Here is a 12,916-nt window from a genome sequence, read left to right on the forward strand (position 1 = left end):
ATATATATATATAACTTATTTAAGCTTCACTACAATACCACTGTACTCTCAGTATAAAAGAAACTCATTGTCCTTGAGTCCACTCTTAGTGACCCAATCCAAAAGGAAAGAGTAGAACTGCCCCAAGGGATTCCAAGGTTGTAATCTTTACAGAAGCTTATTGCCACTTATTTTTTCCAGCGTGTCTGGTTGAGTTTGAACTAATAAACTTTTGATTATCAACCAATTGTCACCAGAGCTCCTTATTCTCAGAATACAGGTAAGAATATTCTGGTGGCTTAGTGAGTGAGGAGTTACTCTGCCAACCCAGAGGCAGGCAATTAGAAGCCCCAAGCCGCTCCATGGGGGAAAGATGGATAATCTCCTCCTGTGCCATTAACAGCCTCTGAGAACCTGATAGAGGGTCAACCATGAGTTGGTTCTGACTCTATGGAAATGAGTGAGTAAGTGAAGAGTTTAAGTTACCTGTTCAATGTCATGAAAAGGAAGGATTAAAAGTAGGAGTCCTACTCAGTCTGGTTTGGAATTTATGCTTTATCCTAGACTGCTTAAAGTGAAGAATTATTTCCTTGGTAGGCTTAGATATTTCCTTGCCAATATCTGTTTTATACTTATTCACTCACTGCTATCAAGTCAGAACCAACTCATAGCTGATCCTCTAGTTTCTGACAACAAGAGCTGCATGGAAAGCGAGAACCGATCTTTCTCCCTCGAAGACGCTTGTGAATTTGAACTGCCAGAGAGGGGAGGCCTTTGGATTAGTAGTGCACCTCCCAATGGACTACAGCACTGGAGCTCCGTACACACCCCACACAAACACAAACTCCTGATCACACAAACATAAATTCTATAGTACTAGCTCCTTGGAACACTTTTGCCCTTTGCTAGTTTTAAAAATACGTCCCTGGGTGGTCTAAATGTATTGCTATGGCTGCTAATCTAAAAGGAAGACTGTATTAAGTGATCCATTTCCATAAAGATCATGTTGTTGCTGTTATGTAATCTCAAGTTTGAACCTACTCATAGCGGGTTTTCAGAAGCAGTAAATCACACAGGACTTGACTGTCCTTCATTCTCCTGCAGAACAGCTGGTAGATTCAAATCGTGTGCCTTTGGGTTTGCAGTGCAGCTTCTTACCAGTAAGCCATCATAGTTTAGAAAATTGTATGGGGCTATTTTACTCTGTAACCATGGGATTGTCCTGTGAGTCAGAAGCAATATGCTGGCAATAGATACACATTTTGGTTTAGCTGTCGATAGTTAACAGTTTCAATTTTTTTTTGTATCATCATACTCTTAATAATAAAACTCTTGTGTATGTTATTATAACAAATATCCACAACTAACAAAATAAAATCCAGCTATTTTTACTGCTCTATTTTATAGGAAGGCTCTTATATATGTTGTTATTGTTGGTTACAGGTAAGTCAACCCTGACTCACAGTCACTGTATGTACAATAGACCGAAACGCTGCCCAATCTTGCTTACTTACAAAGTTAGCTCCAGTCTGTAATTCTTTCTTTGCTTTGGAAATATTTCATAACCAATTTTGCGTAAGTCACACCTACTCCAGATACTATACAAAATGTAGTTCCAATCTACATTTATTTTATTATTAAAAAATGTAGTTGTAAAGTAAAAAAAAATGTTGTTTGCAATGCCAAAAGCATATGATTTTAATCCACCAGCTTCTCCATGGGAGAAGAATGGACAATCTCTTCCCGTGTCATTTATTGTCTCTGAAAATCTGCTGGAGGATTAGCTATGGGTCGGTTCCCACTTGATGGTACACAACAACAATTGTATCTTGGAACAAATAAGCAAAAACTCCAGGGAAGGAATTTGCATTTGCTTTAAAAACACTCATTGAGATTTTTTTTATTTACATTAACATAAGCAAAACATTGTTGTGTGCCATAATTGCTGTATTCTTTTATTTTTAATCAATTATATAGCTATTATGACTATCTTGGATTTCAAAATAGTTCTGATTAATATAATTTGAAAGGTAATATGAAAATCAGAGCAAGTTACAAAGTATCATGCTCTTTCACAATAAATTTGTAAATAGGATAAATTCTGTGTCATATCCTATGTTCTGATTCTTGGTCTATAAACTATGTCCAACCATTCAGTTCACACTCTGTTAGTTTATCCTGCTGCCAGATGATGCTCTATGTCAGTTCCCTCAGTTAAGATCCACAATGACATGGATTACACCATACAGCCACCGGTAGTGAGTGGACAAGGACTGAAGGAATTCTGAAAATTAATGCATTCATATGTGAAAGTTCTCATAAAAATATAAGTAACACAAACTCCAAAGGATATGGTGCTGTCTTGATGCATTATTTATTATTGTCTACAAAATCAATTACCTCATTTCTAAATTAAAACATGCTTGGAAGCAGGAGTGGCGTTCACTTCCAAAATAGCTTGCCTCTGAAAAACCTATGAACCTATAGAAACTATGAACGTCATATAAGTGTTCAGGTCTTTCTTTTGTAGGGTCGCTATGAGTCATCTACGACTTAATGGCAGTTAACACCACCAACAACATAGAGAGAGCTCCGTGGGCCTGGTGGATAGAAAGTTATGCTACCAAGTCAAAAATGGGTGATTTTAATCTGCAACCCTCAGGCCTTCTAATTTTTTTGGTCAAACTCTCATCTACATGGTATAGCACTGGTCTGTGCATTGCTGTACAGAGGTAACTCGTGGTTGCTGTGATGCTAAACACTGACAATGATGCATCAAATGCAATAATGGCCCATGGTAGACAGTGTTTGGTGGAGTTCTCCCATTAAAACAAGCTTGGAAGCAGGCACTCCACTTCCAATGGCATCCACTTCCAAAACAGCTTGCCTCTGGAAACTCAATGAACTTGAAGAAACAATAAAAAGTATTCAGTTGTTTAGATCTTTTGTTCTTTTTTTTTAAAATTTAAATTTATTATTAATTTCAGATCTTTTGTTCTTAGGGTTCCTGTGATTTGTCTACGACTTGACAGCACTTAACATTTCTTAAATTTGCCCAAATGGTTGTACATTGCCTGTGTTCCACGAGGGAGAAAGAACAGCAATGTCGACGCCGAGGGTTTATTGCAAGTCTGGACATTCTTCTTTTGGTAAGCAAATTCAAAAGGCTTTAAGTATATGCAAATCCCAAATCAAAAGCACAGAGACTTAAGAGAAACCAGAATAGTGTGAGCCCAGGAAGAGCTGTTAAAATTTACTGCAAATGGAAGAAAATAAAATGCAACTAAAATTAGTATCTGAGTTTCCCTTCTGGATGAGAATGGCTTCACAAGGACCATGATAATGGAGAAACAGTCTGTGTTTCTGCTTGCTTTTAGGTGCCTTTGAGTTGGTTCTGACTCATACTGACTCCACATGCGATAGACTGTCTGGTCTTGTGCCAATCTCACTATGTTTTTTTCTTAATAAAATTTTAATTTTATACTAGTGTACTTACAAAGTTCATATACATTGAATTTTCACACTGGATCTTTCCTATTTCCTTTGTCCACCCCTCCCTCTTCCTATCAAATTGTGCAGCCCTATCTATGATTACCACACCCCCTCCCACTCAACTTCTCCCCTCTGTTCCCCCCTGCCTCCCTTTTGGATTCTCATACATGGGGTTTTCCCCCTGTAATTTTTGCCATGCCTGAGCCCACTGTTCTAGCCACTGTGTCAATTCACCTTGTTGAGAGTCTTCTTTTGATGTTCACCCACTTGACCAAGCATGATGCCCTCCAGGGACTGGATCTTCATGATAGCATTCCCAAGGGATATGGGACAAACTCTTACCATAATTGACTTTTTTTTAACCATCATTAACTTTAAGGAATATCACAGCTGAACAAATTTGTTTGTTCTTTTTGCAATCTGTGATATATTTTATATTCTTTATCAATACAATTTAAAAGCACACATTCTTCAGTCCTACAAATGCATTGTTAATCTTTTTTCATGTATTTGTTATTTAAAATGTTGTGGGCTGGGACAGGTGCACCTTATTTTTCAAAGTAACACCTTTGTTCTACAACACTTTAAAAAGTACCTTTGCATTAAATTTGCCCAATATAACGTATTTGCTTTACTGATGGCTTCTATAGGTGTTGATTGTGGATTCAAGTAAAATGAGATTCTTGTAAAATTAAATTAAATTTTTTACAACTGTTTATCAATACAGTTACAGAGATTTTTATAATCTATACCTAAGGATCTAAATTAATTCTTCATCAGTAAGTGCTTCTGTGCTCCTAATTTTTTATAAGCAAGGTTGTATTATGTACAATAAGTCTACCTCCAATCCTGATGCTACATTTCTTTTTCATTTAGTCCTCTAAAAACCAATTCATCTTTCAAGTTGTAACTCCTTTTGGAATAATTCTCTGAGTGGCTAGACCAAACAATTCTTTTTCCACTGTATTTTCCTGGGTACAGTACCATATACTGTATTATGTTTGGACATCAACAGAGAATTAATAGAAATACAAGCTGGGTTTAGAAGGGGCTGTGCCACTAGGGATATGACAGCCAATGTCAGATGGATCTTGATGCCTTTGAGCTTTAGTGCTTGAGAAGAGTATGGAGTGTACCAAAGACTGCTAAGAAAACCAACAGATTCATCCTGGAGAGAGTTAAATCAGGCTGCTCCTTGCAGGCAAGGATTTTGGGCTTCATCTGACATACTTTGGATATGTTGTAAGGAGGAACCAGTCCTTGGAGAAGGACATCATGTTTGGGAGGGTGGAGGGACAGTGCAGGAGAGGAAGACCCTCTATGAGGTGGAATGATTTAGTGACTAGGGTAATCGGAATGGGTGTATCCGAAGCAGTGTGATTGGCACAGTACAGGGCAGGGTTTAGGGCTGTTGTACAAAGGGCCACTATGAGTCACAAGTGACTCGATGGCACATAACAACAACAACCAGAGGAAGGTCTATCTGTGTTTCGTTGACTATGCAAAGAACAGAGAAAGAAAACAATTCATGGTTCAAAATCCAAAAAAAAGTGCATCAGGGAAACACCCTTTCCCATATCTTTTCAATCTTTGTGTGGAACAGATCATTCAGAAGAATAGACTTTATGAGAAACAATGTGGCATCTAGATTGGAAGAAGATTTATCAACAACTTACAACCTGCATTATACAGATGACACAAACTTGCTTGCCAAAACTGAGGAGGACTTGCAGTGCTTGTTGCAGAAGATTAAGGACTGCAGTCTTCAATATGAATTGAAACTCAAAATCAAGAAAACTAAGATTCTTACCACTAGGCCACTTGGCAACACCATGATAGATGGACTGAGATTGTTAACAATTTCAGCTTGCTTGATTCCACAACCAACACACTTGGCATTGGCAGTCACAAAATCAAAAGATGAATTGCATTAGGAAAATCTGCTGTCAAGGACTTGTCCAGTGTGCTGAAGAGCAACAATGTTATTTTAGAAACTAAGGTGTGCCTGATCCAGTCCATGGTCTATGGAGTTACTTACTATGCATAAGAGAGATAGGCAATGACTAAGGAAGATAAAGGGGTGCCTTTAGCTTGTGGGGCTAGAGAAGAGTATTGAACATACCATGGACCGTGAAGAGAACAAACAAGTCTGTCCTGGAGAGAGTAAAATTAAATTGTTCTTTGGAGGCAAGAATTTTGAAGCTCTGTCTCATACGTTGGGCATGTTGCCAGAAAGGGCGAGTCCTTAGAGAAAGACATGATGCCCAGAAGGATGCAGGTACAGCACAGGAGAAGAAGGTCCTGGATAAGATGGTTTGACACAATAGCTGTGGCAATGAGAGTAAGTGTGTTGGAGACAGATTGGCTCAGGTCAGGGCAGAGTTCAGAGCTATTGTACAAAGGGTTGCTGTGAGTTGCAATTGACTGGTCTGCACATAACAACTACTGTTTGTACAAGAAAGTCTCAAGGCCTAGAGGTTAGGAGGTGTGATGCCACACTAAAGGCATGCAGTTCAAACCTACCAGCTGCACTGTAGGAGAAAGGTAATCTCCTGTGCAATTTACTCCCTCTGAAACCTATGGGGTCGTATGAGGGTCAGCTATGAGACAGTTCTGATTTGATAGCACATAACAATAACGATAATGTGATAGGTGCTGAAAGAGTTTTTACTGGAATGAGGAGCTATGAAGACATTTTATGTGGAAGGAACAACAAAAGTAAAGGCACAAGCATGAAGGGCCATTGTATTTTCAGGTGAATAGACCAGAGCAGTTGGAGTGTAGAGTGGGTGGGGAGAGAGGAAGTAACTCACCGTTTTGTGAAGCAGCTGTTATTCAAGCCTGCAAAACCTTCACCAAAAGAAGTAGTAAAATATTTTCATTATCTTCAAAGGCAATGAGATAAGATACTTGTGATGAAGGAGAGCCTTTTGGTATATTCAGTGTCACTTTCTTACTTTCTTATCTGCATCTGCGGAAAGCTGCTTTTCACAGAGCACTTTCACCCAGTTATAGCCAATAGCACAGCTGTTAGAAGTTTTATCCCAAAATCCCAACAGGACTTTTGCACCAACACAAAAAATCATATCCCCAGAATCCAATGTGAAAATCTGTGTTAACCCTACCTTTATAGAATCCCATCTATGTCTTCCTTTTCACAAGAGCACAGGCTCCATATCTTCCTCTTTATTTAGAAAGTTGTTAGCTTTTCTCAGACTTAATTTCAGCAAGTGCAAAATAGCATAATTCAGGTCTACTTTCTTATCCAAAATGTCTTGATGAAATGCACTCTGGAATTCATAGATTTTCTGATTTTAAAATGTTGTATGTTGTCTCAGATATGTAATATTGTAGCTAAAATACCATAAAATTTCATGAAATTAATCACCAAAAAGCATCAACATCAATAAAAACTGCAATAAGTGTTTGTAATATATGAGATGAAATGATATTATTCAAAGTGTCGTTGTTCTTGGGTAATAATGACAGACAGAACATTGTTGTAATGGGTGGTTAAGTCCAAATCAGCTCATAGTTGACCATCTAGTTTATTTTCAGAAATTATAAATTGTCCGAGAGTAAATTGCCCAATAGTAAATTGCCCATCTTTTCTCCATGGAACTGCTGTTGAATTCAAATCATGAGCCTTTGGGTTGTCAGTGCAACTCCTTACATAGTTGTTGTTGTTGTTGTTGTTACATGCTGTCGAGTAGCCTATGACCCATAGAGACCCCATGTACAGCAGCTCTGAACCCTGTACTGAGCCAGTCTCACTAATTCTGACACATCAACACCCCAGTTGCCCAAGTTACTGTATCAATCCATCTCATCTGGGGTCTTCCTTTTCTGTGCTGTCTCTCTACCCTTCCAAGTATGATATCCTTCTCCAAGAATCAGCAACATGCCCAAAGTATGTGAGACAGAGTTTCAAAATTCTAGCCACCCAGGAGAAACTTGGTTTCACCCTCTCCAAACAGACCTGTTTGTTTTCTTGGTGGTGCATGGTATGTTCACGTCTCTTCTCCAGCACCACAACTTGAAGGCATCAATTCTTCTTCTGTCATCCTTAGTCATTGTCAAGGTCTCTGAAGCCTAACAAGTAATTTTGAAGATCATGGCCTGGATTAGGTGCACCTTAGTATCAAGACTGACATCATTGCTTTTAAATACTCTGGAGAGGTTCTTGACAGCAGGTTTTCCCAATGCAATTCGTCTTTTGAATTACTGACTACTGGTATTAAGAGTGTTGATTATGGTGTCGAGAGTGCTGATTGCAGACCTGAGCAAGCTGTAATTGTTAGCAACCTCAATCTCTTCTCCATCTATCATGGTACTGCCAATTGGCCTAGTGGTGAGAATCTGTCTTCTTGAAGTTAAGCTTTAATCTATATTGAAGACTACACTCTTGCCCTTCTGCTGAAAGCACTTCAGGTCCTCCTCAGTTTCAGCAAGCAAGGTTGTATCATCTGCATAATGTAGGTTGTTGATGAGTCTTCCTCCTATCTTGATGCCACATTCCTCCTCATAAATCCCTGCTTCCTGAATGATCTTCTTATAGATTGAAACTTATGGAGACAGAATGCATCCCTGACAAACTCCTTTCCTGATTTTGAACCATACAGTGTTTCCCTGCTCTGTTCTAAGGACTGCTTCCTAGTACAAGTATGTTGTTGGTATTATGTGCCATTGAGTCACCTGTGACTCATAGTGACCCTATATACAACAGTCCTAAACCCTACTCTGTCCTGTACCAGTCTCACTGTCTCTCACACACCTACCTCCATTACCTCAGTCACTGAACAAGCCACAACATAGAGTGTCATTCTCTCCTGTGCTGTCCCTCCACCCTCCCAAGCATGACATCCTTCTCCAAGGACTGGTTCCTCCTTGCAACTTGTCCTAAATATGTCAGACAAAGCTTCAGAATCTTTGCCTCCAAGAAGCATCCTGGTTTAACCCTCTCCAGTATGAATTTTTTCATTTTCTTAGCAGTCCATGGTATATTCAATACTCTTCTCCAGCACCACAGCTCAAAGACACCAATTCTCCTTCTATTGTTCCCTAGCCACTGCCAAGCTATAATGGATAGCAGGTGATTGCAAAGACCATAGCCTGTACCAGGTGCACCTTCATCTTCAGAGTGACATCATTGCTCTTCAGTACTTTGGAGAGGTCTCTAACAGCAGCCTTTCCCATCACAATATGGTACAAGACTTCTACCAATTTTACAGTCAGAGATCGATCAAACATGCAATCAAGATGCATTAATAATAATGGGAGACAGGAATGCAAAAGTTAAGAACAGAGAAGAAGGATCAGTGGTTGGAAAACATGGACTCAATGGCAGAAATGAAGCTGGAGCTAGAATGACTGAATTTTGCACAATCAATGACTTATTCATTGCAAATACGTTTTATAAGAAATGTAAACACAGGTTGTACCTATGGATTTCACCTGATGGTATGCATAGGAATCAGATTGATTAAATCTGCGGAAAGAACCACTGGAGAAGCTCAATATCAGCTGTGAAACCAGGCCAGGTTCTGATTGTGGAACAGACCAACAACTATTCATATGAAAGTTCAAGCTGAAGCTGAGGAAAATGAAATCAAATCCATGGGAACCAAATGACCTTGAGTCTATCCCACCTAATGAATGAAGACCAGATGTGTTGTGGGAAGATATCAGGAGTGTCATCCAGGAAGAGTGCAAAAGGTCATTACAAAGACAGAGGAGGAAGAAAAGACCAAGATGGATGTCAGAAGAGGCTTTGAAATTCTGCACTAGAGAGCTGAGAAGCCAAAGCAGAGGGAAGAATTCAAGATATTAAAGAGATGAATAGAAGATTTCAAAAAGCAACACAGGAAGACAAAGTCAAATATTACAATGAAATGTGCAAGGAGTTGAAGTCGGAAAATCGAAAGGGCCAAACTCATTCAGCATTTCTTAAGCTCAAGGAACTGAAGAACAAATTCAAACCTCGAGTTGCTATAATTAAGGATGCTTTAGGCAGAATATTAAATTATCCAGGAAATATTAAAAGAAGATACTAAAATGGCATTTGTTCACTGCATTGTATGTTGAGATGAGAATCTCAGGAAAATTTAGGCCAAGTTGAGAATCTCAGAGGAAAATTTGGAAACCAAGTTTAAGTCAGGGAATCAGTCTGGAGATAATGGCTTGAAATTAGAAAGTATAGTCTTGGCATAAAAAAAGCCAAATCTTCATATCTTGTTACTGGGTAGTTCCCTGATGACATTGCCTGCATGGGACCAGCAGGAGTAAGAACAGAGACTTCTTAGAAACATCCGATACGAGATTGGAAATGTTGACTGTACATCCTTATGTGAAAGGACCTCCCACTCTCATTGCTATCTTCTTCTACCCCAAATAAGTCGCTCAGTGTTCTCTGAGCTTATGGAAGGTTTTGGTTTGTGTTTTTTTGTTTGTTTGTTTGTTTTTTAAAGTGAAATTTACTGAATGCCTAAAAAAAAAAAAGCTGAATAATCTTTTTGAAATATTTTCGCCCTACAGCATATGATATAAACCCCTTAGCCAATGTGATCACTTTAATGTCTGGCTTGTTTGTTACATTAGAGCCTCAGCTACAAGACGAAACACCTAAAGAAACCAAAGACATCATTCAAAAGGTACTTTGACAGGTTTTACAAGTGCTGGATGCTTTTGTTTGATGGTGGAAGAAAAAATAGTTTTATTTGGTTTTCTATTTAGGTCCTTCTACCTTCAATAGCATCAGTGAAGTAATTTTTATCATCTGGAATGACAATTATCAACATAATTAGCATCTTTGTCATCTCTGCCTTGCCCACCACCATCATTCCACCACCAGAGCACACCATTTACTGAGACTATTCTACTCCAGTATCTGCTTTCCAGAAAGACTCTCACTTTCTCACCCATTTAGCAAGGCAAGTGTCATCATCCCCATTTCACAGATAAGGAAATTCAAGGGTGGAGAGATAACAATTTAGTATAGAGATTAAAACTCTGCCATGGACCTTGGAGTCACATAATCCGGATGTGAGAGCTTTCACAGTTAGTTATGTGACTTTGATCTTAACCTTTATAGCCTCAGTCCTCATCAATAAAAGATTAATAATAACAACATTGACTTTTGCATATCCTTTAGACCATACTTGTCACATGGCATATTTTCTATATATAAATACATGTTAAAAAATATTGGAGAACCCTGATAACCCGGTGGGTAAGGAGTCACACTGCCAATTGAGGCAGGTGGGGAGAAAGTGGACAATCTCCTCCCTTGCTGTTTACAGTCTTTGAAAACCTACTGGAGGGTCAGCTATGACACTCGATTGGTTAACTCAATAGTGATATGCTGGCTGTGGGGTTTTTTACTTTTTAAAAAATACTCCTTGTGATGCTGTTAAGGTTTGCATAGGTATGAAGAGGCAAGTGTGGATCTTAAAATGAGTTTTCACCTCCTGACTGCAAAGTACACACTTTTGCCACCATACCACATTGACATTTAGCTCCTTTTTTACGTGATTTTATTTATTATGCTGCAATGGAGAAATGATTAAGTGTATTTTATAGTTTAAGAAATAGAAACTTCAGGGGCTAATTGACTTGTTTAAGATTAAAGAGCTAATAAATGACAGAACTAGACCTTCAGACCTCAATTCTCTTCATCTTTCTAACATACGACATGAGAATGTGGGGCTTTAGTGTGATTTTGTGTGTGTGTGTGTGTGTGTGTGTGTGTGCGTGTATTTTCTGCTAACATCTAATAAATGCAATTGAAGAAAATATGCAAGGCTCTTAGCTAGGATGGAATGTATTTTGCCAAAAATAATGCTCACCAGAGTCTAAGAAGAGGCTTTATACTTTGAAAATATGTACTCTGCTAATCCACTCACTAAACCTTGGAATATTCTTGACTCAGAGAACTAGCAGAGCCAAAGCCTTTCAGGAGAGAGTTTTACAAGAGCAATTAGTTATACCCCAATCCATGGCACAGGCTCTCAACATTAGCTCCCAATTTCTTTCACCTTGAAAGGATGTCAGCTGTGTGAGGCGTGTAACATAGCCCAGCTGTTTCCTAGGAAAGGCTCCTTCTCAGCTTCCTGGAGGAAACCATAAACCAGCGAATTTAAGAGGGAAAATGTGTGCTATAGTAGCAGCGTGTTGACCAGGAGAGGCTTGGGTTCCACTTTTGACTCTTGGGCTGGAGAAATGCTTAAAATCACTTTTCCCTTTGTCTTAGTTATATTGCTTTAAGAAACAGATACTCATTTGTTCATAGTTTTTGTTGTTACTGTTATGTGCCACAGAGTTGACTAAAACTCCTAGGGACCCTATAGAGAGTGGAGCCCATTGTTACAGAAACAGAAGGTTAGAAATCCAAATTCAGGGCATTGGTTCTAAGGGAAGGCTTTCTCTTTTTCAGTGTTGGAAAAGATCCTTGCCTCTTCAGATTTTGCTTACTGATTCCTTGGAAATCTCCATATGACTTGGACCATTTCTTCCTTTACCATTGCCCCGTGTACCTCTTCTAAATTTAAAAAAGGATTTACTCAAAACATGTCCTACATTAATAATACCATATAAACATAACACAGAAACCCCATTCTCAAGTGGAATTATAACAATAGGTATATCCAGTTGATTCCAAATCTCAGAGAGATCCTTCTTCAGATTTCAAAAGTTGTAATTTTTTTTATCAAGAAGATAGAAAAGAGTCTCACTTTTCTTCCTCATACAGCTGCTTGATTTGATCCACCAAATTTTCTTTTTGCAACACAAGAAATATTTTAGTTATTATTTATAATAATATGTTGTTGCTATTGTTGTGTACTGTCTGAGGAGGAACCAACCCATAGCTGACCCTCCAGTGGGTTTTCAGAGGCAATTAATTGCAAGGGAAGAGACTTCCCATCCTTCTCCCTTAGAGGAGCTGGTGGCTTTCAGCCATGTGTCTCTGGGATTGCAGTGCAGCTTCTTGCCAATAGGTCACACAGAACTGCCTATTTTTAGTAATAAATAATTAGATTTATTTAGTGCCCTATGTGTGTTGTGTTGTACATAGGGTTTTCAAACGGTCGTTGAAAAGACAAAAGAGGAAGAAAAGACTAAAATGGATGGCAGAAGACACTCTGAATATTGCACTGGAGTGCAAAGAAGCCAAAGCAGAAGGAAGCATTCAAGATAGTAAAGAGCTGAAAAGAAGATTTCAAAAGGCAGCACGAGAAGACAAAGTAAAATATTACAATGAAATGTGCAATGAGTTGGAGTCAGAAAATCAAAAAGGCCAAACTCGTTCAGCATTTCTTAAGCTCAAGGAACTGAAGAACAAATTCAAACCTTGAGTTGCTATAATCAAGGATGCTTTAGGCAGAATATTAAATGATCCAGGAAGTATTAAAAGAAGATGGAAAGAATATACTGAGTCACTGTATTGGAA

At 38.7% G+C, this 12,916-nt stretch overlaps 1 protein-coding gene across 1 annotated transcript in view; it reads right to left on the bottom strand.

The window, feature by feature from the left end:
- The window catches only part of LOC102843445 (chromosome unknown open reading frame, human C1orf168), a 125,405-nt gene extending 118,848 nt beyond the window's left edge, over nt 1–6,557 (bottom strand). The window contains exon 1 of the mRNA XM_006879826.1: nt 6,429–6,557. Coding sequence (XP_006879888.1) covers nt 6,429–6,557 — 129 coding nt within the window. The remainder of the gene's footprint in view (nt 1–6,428) is intronic.
- Between the last annotated feature and the right edge of the window lie 6,359 nt (nt 6,558–12,916).

The sequence above is a fragment of the Elephantulus edwardii genome, unplaced genomic scaffold (genome assembly GCF_000299155.1).
Source record: "Elephantulus edwardii isolate Elephantulus edwardi_28Jun2011 unplaced genomic scaffold, EleEdw1.0 scaffold00005, whole genome shotgun sequence".
In the NCBI taxonomy this organism is placed as follows: domain Eukaryota; kingdom Metazoa; phylum Chordata; class Mammalia; order Macroscelidea; family Macroscelididae; genus Elephantulus; species Elephantulus edwardii.